Consider the following 24,157-nt stretch of genomic DNA (forward strand, 5'->3'; position numbering starts at 1 on the left):
TGCTCTCATAAAGCCGACATGCCTTATAGCAGCCAATACCATGAATAAATGGCCATAGACTGACAGTGATGTCTGGAGAATTATCTGCAAAGTATATGATAAAGAGTAAATATCTATTTTAAAAAAACAAGCGTTTATATAAATTGATAACTAACCCAAGAAGAAAATGAGTTGAAGTTACAAATAGAAAATTAAAAGAAGAGCAACCACACACACACACACATACACACACACACAAAGAGCAACTACAAATGGCCAATAAACATGTGAAGAGTTGCTCAACCTCAATAGTCCCAAAAGTGCTATTAGAACAATGACATACAGTGTTTCCCCGTTTAGTGTGACCTCATTTTTAAAAATTTCTAACTCCTGCTGCTGGGAAATGTGAGAGGAAATGAGCACCCTCACACACTATTGACATGTCCAAGAATTCCTAACAACCGTTTTGATAGTAGGAGTATCTATTTAATAGATACTATGAGTGTCTTTTAAAATTAAACATTCTCATGCCCTTTGACCCAGAAATGTGAACTTATCCTACAGAAACAAAAGCACTAATACATAAGGAAATATGTATACGAATATTTATTATATCATAGTTTGTATATAGAAAAGAAATGAAACATCTGAATATTCTTAAAAAGATATGTCTAAGTTATGGAACATTTTACAGCTTTTGAAAGAATGAATTTTATTTACATGTATTGATCTAATAAGATCAATATATGGTATAGTGATTGTTCACCAACAAGGCAATTTGTAGGATAATTGGTATGAAATTTTTAATTAAAAAATAAAATGAAAAAAGTATAACCCTGCCAGGTGGCACAGTAGTTGAGTGTCAACCCATGAACCTGGAGGTCACATGGTTTGATTCCTGGTCAGGGCACATGTCCCTGCTGTGAGCTCAATCCCCAATAGGGGGCGTGCAGGAGGCAGCTCATCAATGATTCTCATCATTGATGTTTCTCACTCTCCCTCTCCCTGCCTCTCTCTGAAATCAATAAAAGCATATTTTTTAAAAAAATGAAAATGTATAAACTGCTAATGTAGGTCATTTGGAGGGTTAAGATTATCGTGAGATTAAAGAGGACATTGTTTGAATTGTTACTATGAGCAAATACTTTTTGTAACATCAGATGGAAAAACAATTTAATTTATTTCATGATGGAGGATGGAACTGTAATCAATGGTAGAAGTTTCAGGAAGGCTGATTTTTAGTTCATCTAAGGAAAAACTGTATAACAATAACAGTGATTCAACAATGGATTTGGGAGCCTTGGGTGAGGGTTTCTGGAAGTATTCAAGCAGGACCCCTAGCTGTTGGAGAGAAGAAGTTTGTATCTAGTTTGAAGGCTGGACTATATGGCTCTAAGATTCCTTCCAACACCAACCGTTTTTATAATAGCTTAATCACATTGCATAACAAGACATGTAATCATTTTATTAAAGGTTTATTAAGATATAATTGGCATATAACATTACATTCATTTCAGATATACAATATAATCATTTGATATTTGTATATATTGCGAAATGATCACCACAGTAAGTTTAGTTAACAACCTTCACCACCCAGTTACAAATTATTTTTCTTGTGATGAAAACTTTTAAGATCTACTCTCTTACCAACATTCAAATAGATAATACAGTATTATTCACTCTAGTCATCAGCTGTACACTACATCCCCATGACTTACTTATTTATAACTGGAGTTTTGTACCTTTTGACACCCTTCACCCATTTGGCTCTCTCTCACCCCCACCCCCACCTCTGGCAATCGCCAATCTGTTCTGTATATCCTTGAGTTCGGTTTTTTGTTTGTTTTATTTAGATTCCATATATAGGTGGAATCTACAATGTTTGCCTTTCTCTTTCTGACTTATTTCATTTAACATAATACCTTCAAGGTCCATCCATATTGTTGCAAAAGGTGAGACTTTCTTCTTTTTATGGCTGAATAATATCTTATTGTATGTATGTATCACATTTTCTTTTTTAATTTAAATTTTTATTGTTTAAAGTATTACATGAGTCTCCTTTTTCCCCCATTGACCTCTCCCTGGCCGCTCCCACCCCTCAGCACATGCCCTCACCCCCTACTGTCTGTGTCCATTGGTTTTGCTCATATGCATACAAGTCCTTTGGTTGATCTCTTACCCCCTCACCCCCCACCTTCCCTCATAGGTTGGACAGTCTGTTTGATGCTTCTATGTGTCTGGTTCTATTTTTGTTCATCAGTTTATGTTGTTCATTATATTCCACAAATGAGTGAGATCATGTAATATTTATCTTTCTCTCACTGGCTTATTTCGCTTAGCATAATGCTCTCCATTTCCATCCATGCTGCTGCAAATGGTAAGAATTCCTTCTTTTTTACAGTAGCATAGTATTCCATTGTGTAGATGTAACACAGTTTTCTAATCCACTCATCTGCTGATGGGCACTTAGGCTGTTTCCATATCTTAGCTATTGCAAATTGTGCCACTATGAACATAGGGGTGCATATAGCCTTTCTGATTGGTGTGTATCACATTTCTTTATCCATTCATCCCAAAGGATACTTAGCTTGTTTTCATGTTTGGGCTATTGTCAGTGTTGCAGTGAACATGGGGGTACAGATAACTTTTCTAGTTAGTGTTTTTATTTCCTTCAGATAAATACCTAGAAGTGAAATTGCTAGATCATATGGTAGTTATATTTTTAATTTTTTAAAAACCTCCATACTGTTTTTCATTAACTGTCCCCTACCCGCATCCCTATTTCATTCCAGTCTGAGATTTCAAACATGACAACTCCAAAGACGCTAGTACCAGAAGAGCTCTCTCAGACCACAGTTGGGGACCCACACTGGTCTAGAAAGAACAAATCCAGAGTATCCTTTGTACCAGTAAACTTAGGTTTACTCTCAGGAAAGTCTTTCTTATTGTGACTGATATCCTTTGGGCTGAAGCTTACACCCATTTCCTCCACTTCAGACATTAGAGACAAAGAATCAGAAATGATCCTTGGCCTCAAAAGGACCTCCTATGTGACTGCTTCAGCCTTCCCCTTTTAAAGGAGAAAAAAAACTGAGAACCAAGTAGAATGTAGAACCTGCCTGTGGCTGAGAACCGGTGCTAAAAACCCACTTACCTACCTGCCACAGCAGTGCACTTTCTGTTGCCCTCGTCCTTCATACAGGTCTTTCACTTACTGATACAAGGCATGTTAGATGCATACTACTTCCCTAACATCCGAAGTATAAGCTAACTTATCATTGTAGAAGGCCCAGGAAGGCAACGTAGGAGTGTTTCAGGGCCAGGATAAAACCCTGAACAGCTCCTCATTTTGTGCCGAGGACCTAGAACCTCCACTCTCCCCTCTCTGGTTCCAGGCTCCATGCTGGGGCTGCGTTTTAAAATCAAGGCCCCACAGACGAGGAACCAAGGGGATTTTTTATATATACATACTGACTCAAAACTGAAGCCATGGAGAAGCTCAGGTTCTTTGCTCAGCTTCTGCTTGTGTTGAGCAAGTGAAAGTCCCTGGGGAGCAGTGGGTGCTTCCTGCACCAAATGATTTCTGCACCAGGTCCAGGCATTCCTCCCTGTCTGATAGGAGGGTCACACCACACACACCAAGAAGGATGTGACTAAGAAAAATGTGACTTCAGAGACTCTGCGAGTCCAGACAACGTCTGATAAACATTTAAACAGAAGTTAAGAATGTTTTCCTTTCCGAGGGGGGAAGCTATGTGGTCTAGGGTGTGAGTGGGAGGAGATGGAGGAGAATAAATCTCAACATCAGCTTCCTCCTGTCATCATTCTTAAGCATTTCAGCAGCAGCCATTTTTAATTCCCTGACAGGCTCTCATACTTGTACCCCTCAGCTGGGTGCGAGCCACGGAAAAGAGGGATGGGATCTGTGAAGAACGGGAAATTCCAAAGTGATTACCAAGCAAGTTTAAGACGGAGCTGGACACGGGGGCCAGTTTCCCCGGTTCCCACACAGAGGCCAGGCAAGCTCCCGAAGGTGTCCACGCAGGCAGGCTCGGAGCACCCAGGTTGGGATTCTCACTTCCTGTGCTGACAAAGGGGGGAAGCTCTGGAGGGGAAATGGGTGTTGACTTCCAGGGGAGGAAAGGTGAGGTGGAGCGGATGGCACCTCTCAGCGTTGTCATCCTACCCAAGGAATTCCGGGAGCGCCGGCCAGGACAGGGAGGAGAGAGCACGAAGAGCAGGGAGCCAGCATGGATACCTCTCGGCAGGGGAGAGGAAAAGACACGAGGCGCTTTCATTGCTAGTACTGATCCCTCTAATGTCTTTGGGCGCTTTCTTTCCCGGCAGCCATTTGGTTTGTCTCCTCGCATTTCCTGGGGGTGTGTTGTGGGGTCGGGGGGATGGGTGGGGATGGGTAAGACCGACTGGCATTCTCTCTAAGCAATTCTAATTAAAAGTAAAAAACATAAATGTCTTGGAAGAAAAGACATTGATGTTAACTTTAGTAAAACCCTTCATGTATCCAAAATCGAGATTCTTTTGCCTGTCTGTTACTTCAGCCATTACCCCTGTGGCCAGGAGCACTCAAGACAGAATGCATTTCTGCCACTTCTTCCCCTTTGAATTTTAAGCAGGTAAAGAAATGATCACCTGTTGAAATCATAAGTGTTCCCATGCTCAGTTTTAGATATTTTTCACTTTTCTGAGAGAGCATACTTTATCTTAAAAAGCTAGTGTTCAGAAACACATTCACTTGTTTGTTGGTTTGTTCGTCCATGTAGTCATTCACTCATTCATTTATTCACTCATTCATTCATGGGGATGGAAAGAGTCCTATCAATGGGCCATGACTTAGAAAAGTGGGAGTCATAGTCAGGATGAAAGCTCTGGAGTTTAGCCTACCATCGAATCCTGGCCCTGCTACTGATCAGCTCTGGGAATCTGTGCAAGTTATTAAACCTTTCAGAACCTCTGCCTTTTCATCTGTAAAATGGGGCTAATAGAAGCATAACCACCTCATTGGGTTCTTGTGAGAATGATCTGCAATAACATAAGGAGGAGCCTGTACTATGCCGGGCATAAGCTCAGGAATGGTAGTAGCAGCAGTATTTGTGGTGATGGGAAGGGCAGTAGTAATTTTTATTATTAATAGTTATTAGTAATGAGACCAATATCGTAAGAGTAATAGGGTAAAGCACTGTGAAATATCAGTGGGGTCGGGGGGAGTATATCAGTGGGGCAGAGCTTGTGGGACAGGAGGTACATGGGAAGATTCATATGAAATTTGACTTGCTAGCTTCCTTTCATCTGAGCTCTATTCTTTTCCATCACATCTTAGTGGGGAAGTCGGAATATTCCTTTCCCTTTGCACTACATTTTCTATTACATTCCTGAGGACTGCAACTTTGGTACCACGTTCAACTGAAGGCTCCATCCCAGCGTTTGCATTGACCTTGGAGGGCCAGAGTAATTATTCTGTCAATTATTTGGCTTTTTAAAGTGTGCTTACCATGGAGAACCTCTGCAGAGGAGGACTGTGTTAATGTGTAACACGGAGATAAGCAAGGCGCTGCTCTTTTCTTTGTTCATGGTTGTTCAGCTGGAAAACTGAAATGGTTTTTATTTGCATCTCATCGAGCAGTGTTGGAGGGTGGGGAAGAGGGGGCTTTTACTAATGAAGTACCGTGGGATGCGAATTTTAGCAACACAAGATGCAGTGAATTACCTGCAGTTTGTTTTTGTTTTAAAAAGAAAAGTAAATGACAAGGCAGTGCAGTACCTTGCTTGAAGAAGTGATGGTATTCGGCAAAGAGACAGCAAAGAGGAATACTCTGAGCTGGTTGAGCCAAGTAGCTTTGTGCTTCTCTCGTAGATGGAATGAATGATGGCCACTTGCAGGGATGGCGAGGTCATTTTTCTCACCTTATATACAAGGCATTGATCACTGGGGCCAGAGAACAATATTTGGGCCAAGTAGAAATGAGCAACTGTTGCAGGAGGCATTGAGTTGAGACAGGAGGATGGAGGGCCCTGTGTGCCGGAGCCAGCTCTGCCCAGCCCCCAGGCTGGCGGGGAGGGTGGTGAAGCTGGTTGCCTAGAGCCCTACAGCGCTGTTGGTAACTTTCCATGGTTAGAGAAACCTCCTGGTCATCATACAAGTGCATTTCTGAAATGCCTGACTGCTCAGGGCTCCGTAAGCTCTGGATTAGCCAGCCCTCCATGCAGCCAGTCTGCATTACAAGCAAAGATCAGAGGAATGTGGTAGAGCCTTTAAAAAAAAAAAAAAGATCTAAACCCCAGGTGGATGAGGAAAATTGATAATTAGGAATGAAGCTCTGGAATTTCAAGCTAGAAGGACTATGTTGAAGACTGAGGAGATTGAAGGCAAACACTGGATCTATTACCACTTTTCCATCAACTGCAACAAGTAGTTTACTTGTATGTTGGTTAATTGCTTTGTCAAGGCAGAATTTTTGGTTAACAATGAGGTAATATGGGATAATGGTTAGGAACCTGGGTTTTAGACTGCCTAGTTTTGAATCTCAGCTGTCCCATTTTTGAGCCTTGTGACTGTAGGCAAAATACTCAACCATTCTCAGTTTTCTGTGCCTCAGTTTTCACCTCTGTAAAATGGGAGATAGCCCTAACCTCAAAAGGTTGCTGAGTGCCCTTAGCAATCAATGAATAGCTGTTGCTGTTGTTTTTGTTAATGGCCCCTGGTGGGAAAGTAGGGAGGGGCAGGAGTGAGTTGAGGGGGAAAGTAATGTGGAATAGGATATAGGATCTTAGAGTGTGGTGGTTGGAAGGAACTACGAAAGTCATTTAGTTCAGCCTCCTCCTTAGCCAGGAAAACAACTTCTATCACATTTTAAAATAATTATCTTGAAATCATAAATAACAGTGACCAATTATTGAGTGCTCACTGTGTGCCAGACAGCATGGGAAGTCCTGTGCATATATCATAACAACCTTACAGAGCCTGGGTAATGTTATTAACCCATTTTATAGATGAGAAAACCGAGGCTCAAAATGTTAGTAACTCACCCAGAGTCACCTATATTAGAACCTAGATCTGTCTGAATCCAGAGATTATGTTAACGCAGCAATTCCCTTCCCTTTGCGTTCCATTTTCTATTACCTACCTAAAGACTAGCGCTTTGGTGCAGAATTCACTTGAAGGCTACTATATCCCAGCATTTGCATTGGACAGGGAGTGCCAGGGTCATTGTTCTGTCAATTATTTGGCTTTTTAAAATGTGCTTACACCCAGCCGGCGTGGCTCGGTGGTTGAGTGTTGACCTATGAACCAGGAGGTCACAGTTCAATTCCCAGTCTGGGCACATGCTTGGATTGTGGGCTTGATCCTCAGTGGGAAGCGTGCAGGAGGCAGCTGATCAATGATCCTCTCTCATCATTGATATTTCTATCTCTCTCTCCCTCTCCCTTCCTCTCTAAAATCAGTAAAAATATATTTTTAATAAATAAATAAATAAAATGTGCTTACATTGGAGACCATCTGCAAAGGGAGGACTGATTAATTATGTTCTGTGGTCTCATAGAAGCAATTATTTAATATCCTTGCTTTGTTTCTTGCATATAAATCAGGCCACCGTATTTGGAAAAAATAATTATATTAATCTTGAATAAAGCGTTTCCCAGTGCTAGTGATGTTAGCTATTTAAAAGATTTGATAATATTAAATAATAAAATTTTTTCTTTGGAATCAATAGAGTGCATTTGATTAAATAAAATGAAGACGTCCTCCCTGACAACCCGAAGCCATTGCTCAGACGCACGCGACTGCCTTTAAGGAAGTCTTGTTTGTTGTTGGACAGCTTTATCGGCCGACAAGCACTTGGTTCCCTTGACCTTAAATGTGTAACGCATCTTTGATCTTGGTGCTTCCTTCGGGAGTAACTGAAATCCAGACTTCTCTTTCCCTGGCATGGCTTCCCTTCAGGTGTTAGGAGATATTTAACAGGTACTTCCTTCCCCACCTCAGGCTTCTCTTCTGTGGCTAAACACCCACATACCATCTGTGTTGGTTTTCAGACCCTATACCATCCTCTGAAGGGTCAGTTCTACTCTCAATCTCTTGAACGGGACCCAAGGCTGCAGGGCTGCTGGGATCAGTACCGCACACAGTGGAGCCGTGGGCGCACACCAATACAGACCCAGGGCTGGCCTCTAGCTCTCAGCCTCTGTAATGTCAGGTGGGTTCCATGGTTAGATAACTTGACGAGCGCCACCACGGGAAGGGCTTTCAAAACCTGTTGCAGAGGGCTCCGTGGCAGAGGCTTCACGTCACTGCTGCTGCTTGTGTTCCGAGTGAGAATTTCTCATTCTGTTGGTTCCCGCAAAGAGAGCCTTGGTAGTCAAGACTTTTATAGACTATTCCCAAATTCTCAGGTACGAGTTCTAGGAGTGAAGAGATGGTCCTTCCTTTCATAACAGGGGGCATTCGTAACTATGTTGATCACAGATCCGTGTTACAGATGGACATGGATGCGTGGAAAGGGAGCTATTTAAGGTCCAGTCCTGAGCTACTCGGGCGGCTCCTTTATGATCTAACTGCCATACTGCTCTGCTTTGTGTCCACCCTTTTTCTCAGAGGTGAAATTATTGCACTTCATTTTTCCACTTGTCACATTCTCTTTAGCTTTTTAACTGCTGTGTTGAACTCTTCTTTCCCTTAAAGGCGTTTAGTTATTTTTTTAACGTTTTTGCTTCACTGAAGCTGTGTGCTTTTTATGGTTTTACAGTTACCTTGCAGAGATCTCATTAGAAAAGCACTTTAATATATGACTTGGCAACCAGACATCTGACAGTGTTCTAGTTCATTAGTTAGGGAACCTCCCCACCTGGGAGGAATGGGGAAGCTCTGATCATTCCTGCAAGGGCGGGAAGGGGGAGAGAGACTCTCAATCTGATAAAATAAAAATATCACTGATTAAGACAACAATGACACGCTCCTGAAAAAAGAAATATATTAAAGTTACTCTTATTCTGTGGTATCTCCTGAGTCCTTTGAAGACAGAGCACATATTAGAAAACTGATCTCCATTCATGGGCAAGAGGCTAGTTAAACAGCCTCACACCAGATTACAGATTACATGGAAATGATCCTAATGAGGGTAGACTTTTCCAAGCTGTATTCATTTTACCATGAATAAATTGACTCAAGTCTTAGTTGTGGGGTTTTTTTTCAGCTTTGAATTTGCAAACTACCAAATTCCTTCAAAGCTATGGTGTGCAGAGAAGGCACTGAGTAACAGGATTGCTTATTTTTTTACGAAAGATGCCTTTTAGCAAAGCACTAGGCTTTGAGATGTGATCAGTCAAGTGTCCAATAGGCATGGATTTCTCCGCATGACACTGTTTCTTGTTGAGTTTCAACCAGGTTTAATATCTTATCCCCAAAAATGTGCCCTGAGGTCTTCTAGTGCATTCAAATTATATAATACTGTATTATTTTAACACAGATTATAGCAAATGAAGGAACGTTTAAGTCCCTAAAACATGACATTACCTGGGTGCTGGTGACTTTTTTATTATTATTATTTAGGGCCTTTTTAAATTGAAGGACTTAAAAGAAGCAAGCCATCTGAAAAGGTGTTTAGAAAAAGAGGGCTCAGGCCCTGGCTGGTGTGGCTCAGTTGGTTGGAGCGTCATCCCATACATCAAAAGGTGCTGTGTTCAATTCCCAGTCAGGACACATACCTGGGTTGCAGGTTCAATCCCCAGTTGGAATGCCTATGGGATGCAGCCGATCAATGTTTCTTTCTCACATCAATGTTTCTCTCTCCCCCTCACCCTTCCTCTCTCTCAAATCAATGAAAAAGCATATCCTTGGGTGAGGATTAAAAAGAAAAAGAGGGCCCAGTGTTAGAAGGCATAAATAGGAGAGAACGCAAGTGGCACTTGGAAGAGGCGCCTTCCTTCAACTTCAGGAGGTGAAGGAAGAGGGATGGAGAGCTTGGCAAGGGTGACTTGGCCCCGGAAGTAAGGAAGGCTGGAGAGGAAACTCCTAAGTGAAGCCGGTAGTGCTTTCAGACTCGCCTGAATGACAAGCGGAGCCCAGGTGCCAGTTATGGCTCACTTTGACCTTTTCTCACCTTCAGAGGCAATAGGCGAGAGGAAGGGAAGGAGGAAGGGAAACAATAGAATGGTTGTGTTCTGGGTTAGAGAGGCATTTTCCAAAGAGGAAATGGGCCAGGCAGTGTTGGGACCTGCGTGCTCACACCAGGAGAGCGGCTGTGTGAGCCCCTGGCCTCAGGCAGGTTACTAAGTCCTCCCTCACCCCTTCCCCCCCTACCTCCTCACCTCTGTGCCATAGGGGTCATGATGGCTGTGCTGATGGTTAAGTATGAGACACACTTTAGAGAGTTCCCCATACACAGCCAGGAATGGTGGGGAAGTTGGAGGTGGTGGTGACAGTGGTGTTGTACTGGGCTGACTTATAGCTTCGCCAGTTACTGAGTAGTCATGGAAGTTTATGGGCCACCTAAAAGGCCCATCCAAGTCTGACCCTCATGATCCGGAGACCCTAGTAATCGTGGGCAGTTCTGGGACATTCTTTATAACCACCTCCCTTCCCCCATCCAGGGTTCCCGATACTCCGAGAAAAGGTCTTCAAGCCCTCCTAAGCAGACCCAAAATCTTGAAAGCCAGTGTGGCCCTCCCTTCCTGAGTACCCTGATATCCTCCACGCCAAGTATGGCACAGTATCAATGTGGCTCCCTTAGACGTGTTAGATGCTGGCCGAGGCCTGGCCCCTCTGCTGGGCTGAGCCCTGGGACTGCGGATGGGTCCTGCGGACCCAGTGTAAGCTATTAGGGGACCCTATCTACTCAGTGACCATCCAGGGGAAAACAGAGAGAGGCATCTCACCTTGTGTGTGTGGCAACTCGCCAGTGCTGAAGATCTGGGATTGCTTAGCTAAAGCCTGAGTGGTCAAGAGTCGAGTACAATGCCAGACCAAAAGCAAGCTTTTTTTTTTTTCAGCACAGATGGAGGAAGGAAATAGGCATTCTAGAGGTGAGAGCCCCAAATGGACCTCCCACTGACTGACCCTCACTCCTTAGGCACGAAGAGATCCCCTGATTTGCTGAGACATGTTCTCAGTGACGGCATGGAATGTAGTGCTTGACTAGCAGAGGCTTTCCAAAGGCTGTAGCAGGGGGGCATTCTTTAAATTCCATGCTAGTGTCTCATACCCCAGTGTCTCATGCCTTCAGCCCGGCCAGTGTGGCTAGTGGATGAGCATCGACCCATGCACCAAGAGGTTGCCGGTTTGATTCCCAGTCAGGGCACATGCCCAGTTTTCAGGCTCGATCCCTGGCAGGGGGCATGCAGGAGGCGACCGATCCATGTTGATTTTTCTCCCTCATCAGTGTTTCTTTTTTTTCTTTTCTTTTTTTTAAATATGGAACGCTTCACGAATTTGAGTGTCATCCTTGCGCAGGGGCCACGCCAATCTTCTCTGTATCGTTCCAATTTTAGTATATATGCTGCCGAAGCGAGCACTCATCAGTGTTTCTATCTCTCTCTCCCTTTCTTTCTCTCTAAAATTCAATGAAAATATATTTTTTTAAAAAAAAAAAAAAGGCAGTGCCTTTAGTAGGACCTAGAGTTGCTCATTGATGGGCATCACTTTTGGCCAAAATATACTCATGCTGCATCTTGTACCAATTTAGATAATTCCTCCAGCCAGGTTTCACCACCGCCATATGCACGTGGACCAGAGGGACTTCCTTAACCTGGTGGACCAGGTGTGTTCAGAGCAGAAGAAACAGGGCAGAGTGTAAAATGGACACGTGGGGAGAGCCCGGATACAGATAAATTGGCCTTTTAAAATAGCCATTTTATTTCAATAAATTATTTAGTACATCGAAACGTGTGCATTGTACCATTCAACATTGATCTACAAGATTGATCATATTTGTTTTTTAGGATGAATCAATCTTAATCCAATAGAAATATGCGCCGAGGCCCCCCATGTTCATTGCCCGTTACCCCTCTCCGCAATTTGTGAGCTGGCTTGCGTTGTCTTGGGCACCCAGATATGAAAAACAAAGGTGTTCTTATTTAAGCTTTTGGTTTTACATTTTTGCATGTTTTGATTTGAGAATGATTATGGTCTCAGAGAGGTGCAGGCCTGCAGTGACAGAGAACCTTCCGCCATTATACGTGTGGCCTGGGGCATCCGCCTCGCTGAACCAGAGCATAATGCAAGGGAGTGATTTGGGACTGACCTCGTCCTCCCACAAATTAATCTTTTTAAATGGTTTGCACTTTTTCCTGTCCCTAAAGGGATTTTTTAAATGTGATTTCCTTTCAGTGGGAAATGTGCTTTTTTTATTTGTTATCTGTAATAAAAATGCATAAACAGAACTTGTGTTAATATAACAAGTCAATCAGACTTTGGGGGGGGGCGGGGGGGAGGGCATGATAGAGGAAACAAAGCTAGAAAAAGCTGTCAAACTTGAAATGGGTATTTCTTTGGTTTTCATTTTTATGTAAACCAGCTTCCTCTTTTTCTCTTTATGAAATTAATTTCTTTTTTAAAAATATATTTTTATTGATTTCAGAGAGGAAAGAAGAGAGAGAGATAGAAACATCAATGATGAGAGAGAATCATTGATTGGTTGCCTCCTGCATGATCATTGAGCCCACAACCTGGGCATGTGCACTGACCGGGAATTGAACCATGAACTCCTGGTTCACAGGTCAACACTCAACCCCCTGAGCCATGCCCTCTGGGCTGAAATGAATTTCTTAATAGGACAAGCCTGATCAGCATCTTGATGGAGAAATGTCTCGCTCTGGCAGGACTTCTAGAAGAAGGAGAGAAAGATTCACATCCAGGTCCCGTAGGAAATCTAGAGAGAATTCCTGGTGCCAAGAGGCTCCTGCTGGAGGAGCTTCCGTCTGTGTTTTGTTGTGAAGGTACCATAAGCCACCCAGAGAGATAGAAGGCTCAATGGCTGGGAGATGGTGGTTCCCGCCCCACTTCTCTCTGCTTATCTTCTGTCCTTATTCTTCTCTTCTGCCCGCTCCAGCCCCATAGATGGCCCAAGAGACTCTGGTGGGCATCCCAGCTTTCACACCAGTTTGTTTCCTTCCTGGGAGAGTCAGTGTGTCTTGATGGAAATATTCTGTCATGAAACAACACGAGGGGAGGGCATTGTTCTCCTTCATCCTGGCTGCTGGAAGCTCACTTAGAGGAAGGCCTGAGGGCCGTAGGCCTGGGGGCAGCCCAGAATTCAGTCACCCTGCTTGGACCCCCACGAATGTCTGGGCAAGAAAGGGGCTCAGAACATTGCTCTAGTCTTGGCCAGAAAGACTTCCTTAGAGCTTTGGTTTTTCTCTCATGTCCTTCCAAAGGGGCCTGCACCCAGGAGTGGTCATTGAAAAGCTTCACAGAATTAGCTTTTAATGTAAAAAAAAAAAAAAAGTAGCAGACTGAGGAATACCTAAAGAGAAAGCAAACTTCAACTGTCAATCAACTTTGAGAGCATTAGTGTACGCTCTAAATTTTATGAGAACTTGACCCTCTCCTTGTCCTGATAATATCGTTTCCTTTCACATGCCTTTTACTAATCCCATTCCTAGTTTTCATTATGGCAGTGATAATTAGGTATATGCACCATAAAAAGAACCCTTCATGTGCCCTTTCCCCTCTTTTGATAATTTTTTCCCCTAATTTCTGTGGGAGATGATATAACAGGAACTTGCCATCTATATGTTCTTCATTTTTGACCCAGTCATATATTAATGAATAGATGTCAGTCTTCTTTATTTGTCTCTGCCTTTGCCGATGTAATGCACACCCCTCTTATCTGTGCATTAGCTCATTGCTTATCTGAGTTTTCCGTCTTGTCCTCTGCCCTTTTCCTTGGGTATTGTGTCTACATGGTCTTTGCTGAAAGGACAATTAGAAAGAAAGCCAGTGATGTCAGTTCTTTGGTTGGAATTTATCTTTCCAAATGCCCAGGTATTTTTCTTAAGCCCATTTCTTTTGAAACCTCAAGTCTAGATCAGTGATTCCCAGAATTCTTGGGATTACAACACCTGTCTTTATGTTTGGTCATCTGCCCTCCTATCTCCCTTCTCACCCTGCCAATCCTCCAGGAAGAAGGGAGCAACATTTTTGTTTTAATGTGAAAATAAGGGGGGTTTTATGTTTTGTTTTGTTTTTTACTTTTGAGGTGTTTTGAGTCAGTTTGCCACTCAGTTCTGGAGTATTGCCCAAAAAATGAATCATTGCTGTGAACCTTGGAATTCTTGAAAGGTCATTTTGATCTCACTATTTCTTTTCATTGTGGTTAAAAGCCATAACATGAAATATCTCCTCTTAGGTTTTTAAGTGTACAGTACAGTATTATTATCTATATGCACAGTGTTGTACAGCTGATCTCTAGAACCTACATCTGCAAGCTTGACTGGGACTGCAGGATCTGTCTCCACATTGGCTCGCTCATATGACTACAGGCAGGAGGGTTTAGTTCCTCGTCACTCAGGCCTCTGCATTGCACTGCTGAGCATCCTAACAACAGGGAAGCTGGCTTCTCCCATGGCAAGTGATCCCAGAAAAAGCAAGAAGGAAGCTGCAATGCCTTCAAAGACCGAGTCCCGGGAGTCACACATGGTCACGTCTACCATATTCTGTTCGTTAGGAGTGAGTTACTAAGGCCAGCCCACATGCAAGGGGAGAAGAATCAGGCTCTACCTAAGGAGGATTTGATAAGGGGGTGGGAGACCCATGCAGCAGAAGGGATGAACAGGACCTGGACCAGATACTCTAGTGATGCCGGGAGACAAAGAGAATGTAAGCTCAAGCTCACACCTGTGGTTGCTGGGGGTTGGGGTAGGTGCTGGGTAAGAACCAGGGGAACAACTCGCTATCCAAAGCAGAGAAGTGATACAGGTAAGAGCAGTGTTGATCAGGGAACTAAAGTGGATGCTCCAGACCAGCCCAGAAGCTTGGCACTCCTGGAGGGAGGAAGTGCTATTCACCCCTCAGGCTTCCATTTGCTGCTGTTACGTTGCCATCAGGCCCCTTCTCCACTAGCAATGCTCCTCAGCTCCGATTCCACGCGTCTGTGCAGTGGGAGGAAGGCTCACGTCTTGGTGCTCTTTGCCTCTGGAGTTGCTTCTTTGAAGCGGATCATCTGCTGACATTTTCAGAACTCCATCCTTAAGAGTGAGCCCTGTTCTCACTGTGGAGTTAGGTTCCAGGGATGGCGTCTGTGTTTTTCCCAAGGCTGAACTTGTGTTTACTTCCTAAATTGGCCTCCTAACCTCCATAGACTGAGTTTATTTGTCTTGATGGATGAATCAGAGTTGCGAACTCATCTCTTTGGCTCCAGCTCTCTTGGCAGAGAACACAGGAAGATGGTTCTTGCTTATGTGTGTGTTTTTGGGAGGATTTTTCTCTTTGTTTTTCTGTCTCAGCCACAGCCCGTGGGCGAGCCAGCACCTGGGACCTTGACAAGTCTCCATGCGTGGGCTGAGGTCACATGGGGAGTTCTACCCAGTAATGGTCCTGAATTCCAGAGCAGGCTACAGTTTTCCAAATCCAAGGCTCCGGGGAACTAGGGAAATTACTTTCCTGCAGTTAGCCTTATCTTATTTGTCCATGTTCCATTCATGCAAATTGGAAATACTCCCACAACTAAACGGCATGCTGCTGCCCCTCTGCCTGGGAAACGGAGCTGTGGATGCCTAATGGCTTTGCTCAGTGCCTTGCTAATCTCTCCGTTTCACACTGTTTAAATGGTAGCCAGCTGATTGAGGAGAGAGAATGGTTGTTTCTGTGTTATTTATAAAGCACAAGGAGATGTTTTAGTTGATATAGTTTTAGTTCTTTTTCTGCCAGCATCCAGGAATGAGCTTAGTCAAAATGTTTAATCCCCACAAGCCTCATCTATAAAATAAGAATTTGGACAAGATAGATCTTAGGGTTCTTCTTTAAAAGTTCAATGGTTATGTGATAATTTAGGAATATGAAAGTATTTTAACAGGAAGGGGTTACATACTAGGAGAGAAGAATCTCAATACTGTCTCCTATCACCCACCCCACTAGGAAGGGCCTGTCCCTTAGTGGGTGCTTTTCCTCTACATATGAAATGAGCAATTCTTCTTTCGTGTCTGCAAACAGATTTTAAGTTGACCCTTATAACTGTTTTTAACATCTTTGGACAAGTGGGACTGATCCGTAGCCAGTTTTCTTTTAAATCCATCTTTTCCAATGTGCTATTATTGCTTGGTAACACCGAACTGTGCTTTTGTACTTTTAAGTAGTTGCCCAAAACTTCGCTGTAATTTCTCCCACTAAAACTCTGACCGATGACCCCCACTTTTTAAAAATATATTTTTATTGATTTCAGAGAGGAAGGGAGAGGGAGAGAGAGATAGAAACATCAATGATGAGAGAGAATCAGTGATTGGCTGCCTCCTGCACACCCCCTACTGGGGATAGAGCCTGCAACCCGGGCATGTGCCCTTGACCGGAATTGAACCTGGGACTCTTCAGTCTACAGGCCGATGCTCTACCCACTGAGCCAAACTGGCTAGGGCATACCCCCAATTTTTAAACCTTATAAATTGACTAATAAGGGGGCATTTTGCTATAGAGTCCATCCTTATCTTTTGTCTCCTGGATTTTATCTATATTGTTTAATGGGATAGCTATTTCTTTATAGGTTTTTAACATATGATCTATGTTAGTATAAGTGTAGAAGTACAGAATCAGCACCTTTGGCTATTTTACTGCTCCTGTTGAGTAGCTGAATCAGGGACATAAGAAGGACATGCCTGAACATTGACCTCTTTGTACTTAGAAACAGCTGAGTACCAATTTTTAAATAGGCCACAGTTAATCAAAATCTCTGTACTTCAACCTTTCCTAAATGCTAAAATATGCCCTTGTACAAACGGTGGAATAAAAGTGCAGTTGACCCTTGAACAACATAGGTTTGAACTGTGCAGTTCCACTGTATGTGGGATTTTTTTCAATTGACCTATGTAGGTCAATTGGCCCACACAGTTCAAACCCATTTTGTTCAACAGTCAACTCTGCATATATGGAGTGCTGACTGTAGTTATATGTGGATTTTCAACTGCGCAGAGGTCAGCACCCCTGAGCCCCGTGTTGTTCAAGGATTAACTGTAGTTATAGCTAGCTAGACCCCAAAGTCTTTTTAATAATCAACAGCAAAGAAAGACAGTTTCTTGGAATGGTTCCTAAGCTCTTACTATTTGAACCTTCATATAAAAATCCTGAACCTGATGTATATGTTGGTAGTGGCATTGGTCTCTCAACTGCTCAGCAGTTTGTTGACCATTCACTCAGTGCTAACTATTGGCACACAGAGACGAAGTAGAGAGAATAAATTGACAGGTCCTTACCAGCATTAAGCCCTCAATCTAGTGGGCGCTGCAGACACAATTATGATGCCTTGGGAAAATACTGTAATAAGGATAAATACAGAGACCCATAGAAGCAGGAAGGAAGCCGCCATTCTACATTAGGGGGGAGGGGCGCAACAAAGGGATGAAGAATAGAAAGCGATAAAGAAAGGTTTGTCAAAGGAGGTTTACCGAACAAAAAGATAACCACACCAAGACACAGGATATCTAGGAGTTAACCAGGCAAAAGTGGGGAAGAATGGGAAATGGGGGGAATATTCTAGAAATAGGAATGGCATGTGCAAAAACTAGAGTCTAGAAAGAGCAGGACACATTTGAGGAACACAAGAAGTTCCTTATGGCTGGAGCTCAAGTTCAGGAGGGATGTGACAAGAAACGAGGCTGGGAAGATTCTCAGGGCCAGGTCTTATTTATTCTGGATTTTATAGTTTAGTAAATACATTTCTTTAGGACTCATTTCTTTTCTGGCAGTTATGAATTTTTTCTCAAGATGAAGATACAAATCTAAACCATATCTAATCTTAGAGAGGAAACATTTTCACTAATATAAAGATAAGTTGGCTCTACCAGGGAATGTTTACTCAGTGTTAACATTGACTTTTAAAGTTCTCACAGGATTCCTGCCTATATAAGGTATTTTCTAAGAGTATGGCATCATCTTAGTCATTTGCAAGAGAAAACATGAAGCATATTTTCAAACACTGATTTTTACATTAAACATTCATTGGAACCATTAAAATCCAATAAAAAGAGCTGGAGTTTGCACATTGTTTTATTCCAAGATGTGGGTAGGACTCTAGCCATATGGTCATAGTAGGACTAACCCTGTCCCAGCATTATTCATAAGGAGGATAATGCTCACCTATTTGGAGTTGCAAGTCCAAATTACCCAGAACCAGTGAGATAACACCTCTGAAACGTTTCAGGCCCAGAGTGTGAATGGTGAGCCATGACCTCTATTTGACCAGCAATTGTGTAACATGTTCTCCAACATATGCTAATGTTTTTATTCTCTTGGTTTTCCTTTCATAATAACTGGTAGACATAACTAATCTCATTGGCTTGACATTGAAAACTTCTGCAATCTAGCTGTCCTCCAGTTCTCAAGAGTTCTTGTTCTCAAGAGTTCTTTTCCTTTGCTTGAAATACCTCTCCCCCCAACAAAACAAAACAAGACAGAATACTTCAGCTGGTTAGAGAACGCTCTGAGTTTGGATTCTGAAGACCTAGATTCACTCCCAGTCTAGGTCACTTTGCACAAGACACTTAACCTTACTGAACCTCAGTTCCTTTGTCTGTAAAATGACTACCTTAGCTCACAAGATTGTTGGGAAAATAAAAATGAAGTAATGGCCCTGGCCCATTTGGCTCAGTGGATAGAGCGTCAGCCTGTGGACTGAAGGGTCCCAGGTTCGATTCCAGTCAAGGGCATGTACCTTGGTTGTGGGCACATTCCCAGTAGGGGGTGTGCAGGAGGCAGCTGATCGATGTTTCTCTCTCATCAATGTTTCTAACTCTCTATCCCTCTCCCTTCCTCTCTGTAAAAAATCAATAAAATATACATTTTTTAAATGAAGTAATAGATATAAAAACCCTTTGTCGGGTGTAAAGCCCAATACCAATATTAACTATAATTATTTTTCCTGCAAGGAACACCTCAGAATAGAAAGTGATGAAGAAGGTTTGTCAAAGGATGTTTGCCAAACAAAAAGATAACCAAACATCTCACCTCTGAGCATGCTGATCCCCTTGCCTGGAATATCCTTACCTGCCTCACCCACCATCTTTTTTTTTTAAATATCTTTATTGATTTCAGAGAGGAAGGGAGAGGGAAAGAGAGATAGAAACATCAATGATGAGAGAGAATCATTGATTGGCTGCCTCCTGCACCTCCCCAATGAGGATCAAGCCCACAACCCAGGCATGTGCCCCTGACCAGAATCAAACACGGGACCCCTCAGTCCGCAGGCCGTCGCTCTATCCACTGAGCCAAACGAGCCTGGGATCACCCACCCTCTTTAACTTTGGAAAGCGCCTTTCCTCTCCCATGGTTCAGTTCTGACCCACTCAGTCAAAATATTTTTATGTTTATATTTATCAGTCATAATTCATCTGTTATAATTATTTATGTATTGTTTTGTTTTTTGTTTTTGTTGTTAATCCTCACCCGAGGATATCTTTCCATTGATTTTTAGAGAGAGTGGAAGGAAGGGAGAGAGACAGAGAGAGAGAAACATCAATGTGAGAGAGACATATTGGTTGCCTCCCGCACGTGCCCTGACCAGGGCTGGGGATTGAACCTGCAACCAAGGTATGTGCCCTTGACTGGAATCAAACCTGGGATCCTTCAGTCCATGGGCTGATGACTCTATCCACTGAGCCAAACTGGCTAGGTTATCTATATATATAACAGCCTAAGCAGCCTAACGACCGAAGGACCAGTTGACCAGTTGCTATGACGTGCACTGACCACCAGGGGGCAGATGCTCAACGCAGGAGCTACCCCCTAGTGGTAAGTGCGCTCCCACAGCCAACTTCCTGTGGCCAGCCAACCTCCCGCAGTCCCTCCCCCACTGCCAGCTGACTTCCCCCCACCCCCCGATCGACCCCAATCACCAACCAGGCCAAGGGACCCCACCCGTGCCCGAATTCATGCACCAGGCCTCCAGTATATTATAATTGTTTATGTACTTGTATATTTGTCTACACTTCCTGGCTTATAAACCTATATCAGGTAAGGAGTCCAATGGCATCTTTCTATCCCTCATATCACCCAGCACAGTAGTCAGTTCAGGGAGGACCTGAATGAATTAATCTGCTCCAAGTTGTGCCCTAGCTGGTTTGGCTCAGTGGATAGAGTGTCGGCCTATGGACTGAAGGGTCCCGGGTTCGATTCCAGTCAAGGGCACATACCTCAGTTGCAGGCTCCTCCCCAGCCTGGGCCCTGGTCAGGGTGCATGCAGGAGGCAACCAATCGATGTGTCTCTCTCACACTGATGTTTCTCTCGGTCTTTCCCTCCTCTTCCACTCTCTCTAAAAATCAATGGAAAAATATCCTCAGGTGAGGATTTTAAAAATATATAAATTAATCTGCTCCATGTTTTATCTGCTCAATGCCATGCAATGCTGAAATTTGATTTATTTAGTATCCCTGTGGATCTTTCTCAACTTTTATACCATTTCCAATAGAGCTTTAAATAATAAATTCAGCTGGGCAATAGTGGAAGTCAGTGTTCTAAGAGATGGACATTAAAATTAGTGATGAATGGCCGAGGCCGGTTTGGCTCAGAGGATGGAGCGTCGGCCTGCAGACTGAGGTGTCCCAGGTTCGATTCCAGTCAAGGGCATGTGCCTTGGTGGCGGGCACATCCCCAGTGGGAGGTGTGCAGAAGGCAGCTGATCGATGTTTCTCTCTTCGATCTTTCTAACTCTCTATCTCTCTCCCTTCCTCTCTGTAAAAAATCAATAAAATATCTTTAAAAAAAAATTAGTGATGAATGGGTGACATTTTTCTTTTGACATCCCCTAATTATTAGGAATTAAATGTCTGGCCAGCCCAATTTTACACCTGGTGACCAATATGTTCCAGATCATTTTTTAATCATCTTCTGAGCATGTTACATGACATTGGGAAAGCTATCTAGTGCTGACGTTATGGACTATTTGTGGACTTGTCATTCCTCATTATTATTGTGTAGGTAAAAATGCTACTTTCTTGTTTTAAAAAATTGCTTAGAACTGTCTGTGAATGGGATTTATCTCTCTCAGCTCCAGAGATCATGACCCTCAGTTTTCATTCAGACCAATCTCCCGTGGATATGTGGGCGGAACTGGAGACAGGTTGCGTGTTTAGCCAACGTCATTCTTGCCCCAGGGGTCTTGTTCTTATTTTTCTATTTGAGTTAACTTGAAGTTTTCTTTTCTTCATGTGCCAATATAACTGATTTACGGGCCCAGAGACCATAATCCTTTCCCAAGGACAGATAAACCTGGACCTTTCCCCTCTCCTCCCTAGTCCACAGCAGCACAGCATTCCCCCCCCCCCTTGTCAAAAGCATCATCTTCGAAGCCCCTATCTTCCCAAAGGAGTCACACATTTGCTAAAGAGATTCCCTGAAAATGTGCCCAAAGGACTGAGGAGGCATAAACTGCAGCTTCCATGTCAATTTCAGGAAGATCGAGGACATTTCTTTCCAAGTCTATAAAGAACAAGTTTCCTACTTTTATGTATGGCTGCTCTGAAGAGGTGCCAAGTCTGAAAGCCCAGATGCTCTGTGAGGAAATTCTTTCCCTTTGCTTAAACAAAAGAAGAGAGTCTCCAGGGCTGGGGCTGATGGCTGCCCTGGAAGGAGGACCTGCGGGAGGGAAAGCGAGGTTCTCCAGGGGCTCACCTGTGGATACTGTGCATGTAGTTGCTCCCAGGCCTTGAAAAGATGCAGCATCCACACCTTTCACACCCAATCTACCAGGGAAACCCCTTTCCTGGTTTCTTCTTGCATTGTAAAAGGAATTAGCAACTCAAGTAACACAAAAAAAGCACCACCAATTACAGAAAAGTAATCACTGCCTAAAAATAACCTAAGTGCCAAAGTAAAAACGTCTGGTCCTAAAAATACCAGTAAGAGCAGCAAACAGCAAACCCAGGCTCCAGGGTCCCTCTTCTAGGGCAGCTACTCCCCTGTCTGTGGGTGTAGCTTTCCCTTATCTGCTCCTCATGTCTCAGAGCTCACCCCCAACAGGTTGGACGCCAGGCTGTCCCCCACCAGATAAGAGCAAGTGTGACTTGCCTAACTAGTGAAAAATACAAAATCCTTATTCAAAGCCCCCCCTCCCCCTTTCCCACTAGACAGGGCCTCCTACCCTGGGATCAGAGAGTCACACCTACCCGTTTGAGCCACATTGAACATCCTAGCTCTTTTCCAAGCCCGGATGGTCCCCTGCACCCCCAGCCAGCATCTTGTCTGATGTGAGTTTCCTCTCAGATGCAAAAAGAAGGTCTGTACTTGTGCTGGAACACATGGGGTGTTCACAGTGGTGCACAAAGCGAGTGCACAGTCCCAGGCATCATATACCGACGGGGTGAGAAGGGGGTTCTGTTCCAGTTTGAGCCTGAGGGGCAGCACGAGCAAACACAGAACAGGGGGAAAGAAATGTTCAGTCCGACTAGGAAGCTGGGAGGAAATCGGAGAACACCCAGCAAAGCAGAGATAAACAAAGGATGAGACTTGGGCTAAACAGCTGAGAGCTTTCCAGCCTGTGAACATCACAAAGGAGCACAGAAAATAACCAGAGGGCACGGGGAAAGAGGGGAAAACTCGGAGAAAGAACAGGGGGAGCTGTTATGTCGGCTGATTAGTGCCTGGGGTTGTGGGCCAAGGAGGCAACAGTAACCAAGAGAGAAGTGAAAAGGAGGCTGGAGCCCCAAGGCAAAAACATCACCAAGTGGAAATGCCAGGGGCAAGCACAGTGGGCCCAGCTCTGCTCCCGGCCTCCAGGGAGCTGTTTCCTCACACACAGATCCCTTGTGTTTCTTCCTGCTCCTGGTCCTTAACAGAGAGGCAATCTGACACCAGAGGAGCAAAGGAAAGGGTCCTGATCTAGTCGGATTTTAACTGAGACGCACAAACTCCGGATATAGCCCCAGCTCTGTCCACTACCATTGAGGGAAGGAATTAGGAAGGCAGGAGAGGGGCAGGGGTGGGGCTGAGGGTGTGAACCAAATAATTTATTTTAGGAAAAGGGAAAATAACACAGGAGAACTGTTAAGACTCACCGTTCCCCCACGTGGCTTAAAGCAATGATAGTAACAGTAATGAAGTTGTCTTGTCATCAGGTCTCTATACCCTTCACCCTTCACTCCAGTTCCTGGGCCTTTTCTCTCTTCTCCTTCAATACTTGTGTCTCCCACGTGTCTGGACTCTCGCTCAAAAGATTTGGGAACATTCTGTCTTCAAATCTGTCCTCTCCTCCTCTCTTACTTTCCACCCTCCAGTCTTTCTCATCCTCTAGCTCCTGCTCTGTTTTAATTAAGTGGTTCTGCCCAAGGAGTTTTTAAACAATGCCAGTGCCAAGCGCCACACCCAGACCAACGTGAAACTGGGAGTGCAGCCCAGGCCTGGGTACTGAGTCGAGCCCCGGGGAGCCCCGTGTGCGCCAGGATTGGCAAGCACTGCGAGACAGAACCCTTCTGAGAGCTGCTTTCCAGGTGGGGAGCTTGCCTGTGTGGCTCGGTGTGTCTGGTGCCAGTTATTCCTGCTGGCAGCCCTCTGCGAGGTCTTTTCCAACATGCATAACGAGACTGAGCAAACCTACCATCTTTGGAAACTCCTAGTCTAACAGGGGCCCTGTGCTGCACGGCCAATTTCCTCAGGCTGTGCCTGGAGCCGTGGGCCTGGCCTGAGGATTTGCTGTGGCTCCTACAATGCCAGGCCCTTCCTCGGTCAGAGCGTGGAACTGAGGGCTTCCCTTGCTCTCAGGGAGCTGAAGGACGTTCATCTTCCACTAAAGACCCAGAGTGGGAAGCTCCCCGGCACCCGGGCTGTCCACTGGACAAGGAAGGGCAGAAGTCCCCCAAGGCCTCCTGGGAGTTCAGGTCTCGACCTTCTGAAGCTTCCCAAGATGTTCTAGGCGCTAGGTTTAGTAAGGCCAACCCCCCTGGAGTTGAAGGCCATGTGGGAGTCCCTCACTTCCTTCCCCTCAGGGGCGGGTTCAAGAACATCTATTTCTTTGGGACCCCACAGAC

At 44.1% G+C, this 24,157-nt stretch overlaps 1 protein-coding gene and 1 non-coding gene across 2 annotated transcripts in view; one reads left to right on the forward strand and one right to left on the reverse strand.

Moving 5' to 3' along the window:
- Positions 1-11,401: 11,401 nt before the first annotated feature.
- LOC111827079 lies at positions 11,402-11,508 on the reverse strand. Its single transcript, XR_002830554.1, has one exon. It is a non-coding gene; the product is annotated as a U6 spliceosomal RNA (small nuclear RNA).
- Positions 11,509-12,773: 1,265 nt separating this feature from the next.
- Positions 12,774-24,157, forward strand: part of IGFBP7 (insulin like growth factor binding protein 7) — a 29,577-nt gene continuing 18,193 nt past the window's right edge. Inside the window, exon 1 of the mRNA XM_006093979.3 lies at positions 12,774-12,930. Within this exon, the coding sequence (XP_006094041.3) occupies positions 12,789-12,930 (142 nt within the window). The 5' untranslated portion in view covers positions 12,774-12,788. The remainder of the gene's footprint in view (positions 12,931-24,157) is intronic.

The sequence above is a fragment of the Myotis lucifugus genome, unplaced genomic scaffold, assembly GCF_000147115.1.
Source record: "Myotis lucifugus unplaced genomic scaffold, Myoluc2.0 scaffold_127, whole genome shotgun sequence".
NCBI lineage: Eukaryota > Metazoa > Chordata > Mammalia > Chiroptera > Vespertilionidae > Myotis > Myotis lucifugus.